This window comes from Condylura cristata, unplaced genomic scaffold, assembly GCF_000260355.1.
Source record: "Condylura cristata isolate star-nosed mole 26May11 unplaced genomic scaffold, ConCri1.0 scaffold00054, whole genome shotgun sequence".
NCBI lineage: Eukaryota > Metazoa > Chordata > Mammalia > Eulipotyphla > Talpidae > Condylura > Condylura cristata.
Window position 1 is genome coordinate 1,528,911 of NW_004567155.1, and position 2,137 is coordinate 1,531,047.

Genomic DNA, 2,137 nt, shown 5'->3' on the forward strand with positions numbered 1-2,137 from the left:
CACGCTGCAGCCGACGCCAGAAGGGCAGGCGGCCGCGCGTGCTCGTGTCTGCACGGTGCGGGCCGCGTCCGGACCCGCTGCTGGCCGCTCTGGTCAGAACGAGGAGCTGCGGAGAGGGGCCCTGGGGGCCGGTTCCGGGGGCAGCAAAGCAGGGGCCCCGGGAGACTCGGGCCCGCTGGGCGGTGGGAAGGGGCCACCTCTGCCCGTCCTGCCAGGAGGCCTCGGCGCAGGTGCCCCCTCGGACGGCCCAGCTTCCTGATCGCCAGGCACCGCACTGGACTCCCGGCCGCGCTCGCAGGGGCGCGTCGCCCGCCGCCCACAGCACACTGGCCAGGAGGTGAAGGACGCTGGGCCGACAGCCGGCACAGGCCGCCGCAGCAACAGGGGCCCAGCAGGGAGGCCGCTCGGGCCGCTCACCGGATCCGCCGTCCAGGGAGCCGTCCTCCGCGTCCCCGTCGCTGCTGGCGCTGCACTCGCTGCCCGAGTCCTCCTCAGAGCCGCCGCCTAGAGGACAGGCAGGCAGCTGGTGACCGCGGCGCGGGGCCCTGGGCGCCTTCCTGTCCAGTCAACTACGCGTCTCGGGTTAAAGGTAACACCGGAGAGCGGCCGTTTCTGCCGGAGGCAGAAGGTCGCTGCCGAGAGACCAGCGAGCGGGCGTGAGGCGGCCCCAGGAGGGACGGCCGGCCGGGGGGGCAGCTCACCAGCATCTCCGGCCAGGGCAGCCGGGATGAGCGGTGGGGGCACACCCGGCCCTGGGCTTCGGTCCATAAGCTCGTCCAGGCTGTCGTCGTCCATGTCTGGACATGAGCGCTCCACTCTGAAAGAAACCCGGGCCCCGCGGCCCCAGCTGTCCAGGCTGCACAGCAGCCCACTGCCAGCGCAGTTGGACCCAGCACAGCCCGGTGTTGCCACCTGCAGGCCAGGCCAGGCCCTAAGGAAACCCCGAAACGGGCGGTGGGGAGTGGGGCAGGGGGAAGGAGGCCGGGAGGCCGGGGTCCCCCCAGGCTGGGCAGGGCTGGCTGTAACCAGCCCACCAGCCCGCAGCAGACAACGCTGGAACCTGGCACCCTGCACGGGCACCCACACGCGACACCCCGAGGACGCCGGGAGCCAGGACCGCCATGGCGGCTGCGTGGGGGTGACCACAGAAGCGGGAGACGAACAGCGCCCTGCTGTCCGGGCGTCCTTGAGCCGGCTGGCCGCTGGGCAGCGGGCTGCGAGGTCAGGCGCCGCTCCTCACTGCCAAGCGCAGGCTGTGCTGTGGCCCTTCTGGGGGAGAGCCGCACCCCTCTGCGGGAGAGACGGAGGCCTGGCGCACGGCCACAGTCCTCCCCCCACGCCAGGCCCCTGAACTTCGGCCCCCAAGTAAGTGGCTCTTTCCTGCCCACGCCGCTCGCCTCGATTCCCACGGAGCAACCAAGGAAACAGCTCAGTGGGTCACAGGAGCGGTGGCGCTGGGCAGAGTGCCCCGTGGCCAGCACCTGCAGCCAAGCCCTCCCCAGCCCTCAGTGACGGGGCCGCCCTCTGCCCACACGCTGACACCCGGCCCGCGAAGCCCCGCACCAGGGAGGGGACCAGGGCACGGCCCTGCGTCACACTCGGAGTCCCGCCACTCCTCGGGCAGAAACAGGACGGCTTTGTGGCTTCGAGGACCCTCCTGGAGCCGAGGCAGGCTTCAGGCGACGAAGCTGCACCCCCACCTCTAGGTGAGTAGCAGTCGGGGGCACCCAGCCGTCCAGACAGTCCCCCCCAGAACAAAGACGACTGGTGGGGCCCGAGGCCACAGCCAAGCAGAGCAGCGTCCCCAACGGCCCCCCGGGGAGGCGGGCGAGCTGGCTGAGGCCCATCTGCAGGACACAGTGGCCCTCATCCCCGTCGGAGACCCCTCAGTCCCCTGGGCCGCCTCACTCTGGCCCTGGGGGACGCAAGCTGCCCGGGTCAGCGAGGCGAGGCCTGGGGGGTGGGGGCTAGATGTGCCAGCGGGGAAGAGATGGACCCTCCAGGGTCCGTGCCCGGGGGGTCGGGTCTGGTGTGTCCACCACACCAGGCTCCACAGTCCCAGCGAGAATGAACGGCCCCGGGTCGTCCCAGAGGTGCCCACCGGCGGCAGCGGCCCTGGCCACCCCGCCCTGACGGC

The 2,137-nt window shown here is 72.3% G+C and overlaps 2 protein-coding genes across 2 annotated transcripts in view; one reads left to right on the top strand and one right to left on the bottom strand.

The window, feature by feature from the left end:
* EPS8L2 (EPS8-like 2) overlaps positions 1–1,916 on the bottom strand; it is a 26,154-nt gene extending 24,238 nt beyond the window's left edge. The window contains exons 1-2 of the mRNA XM_012734346.1: positions 702–1,916; positions 276–504 (exon numbers count right to left, since the gene is read on the bottom strand). Coding sequence (XP_012589800.1) covers positions 276–504; positions 702–795 — 323 coding nt within the window. The 5' untranslated portion in view covers positions 796–1,916. The remainder of the gene's footprint in view (positions 1–275; positions 505–701) is intronic.
* Positions 1,122–2,137, top strand: part of CDHR5 (cadherin-related family member 5) — a 9,175-nt gene continuing 8,159 nt past the window's right edge. The window contains exons 1-2 of the mRNA XM_012734347.1: positions 1,122–1,132; positions 1,344–1,365. Coding sequence (XP_012589801.1) covers positions 1,122–1,132; positions 1,344–1,365 — 33 coding nt within the window. The remainder of the gene's footprint in view (positions 1,133–1,343; positions 1,366–2,137) is intronic.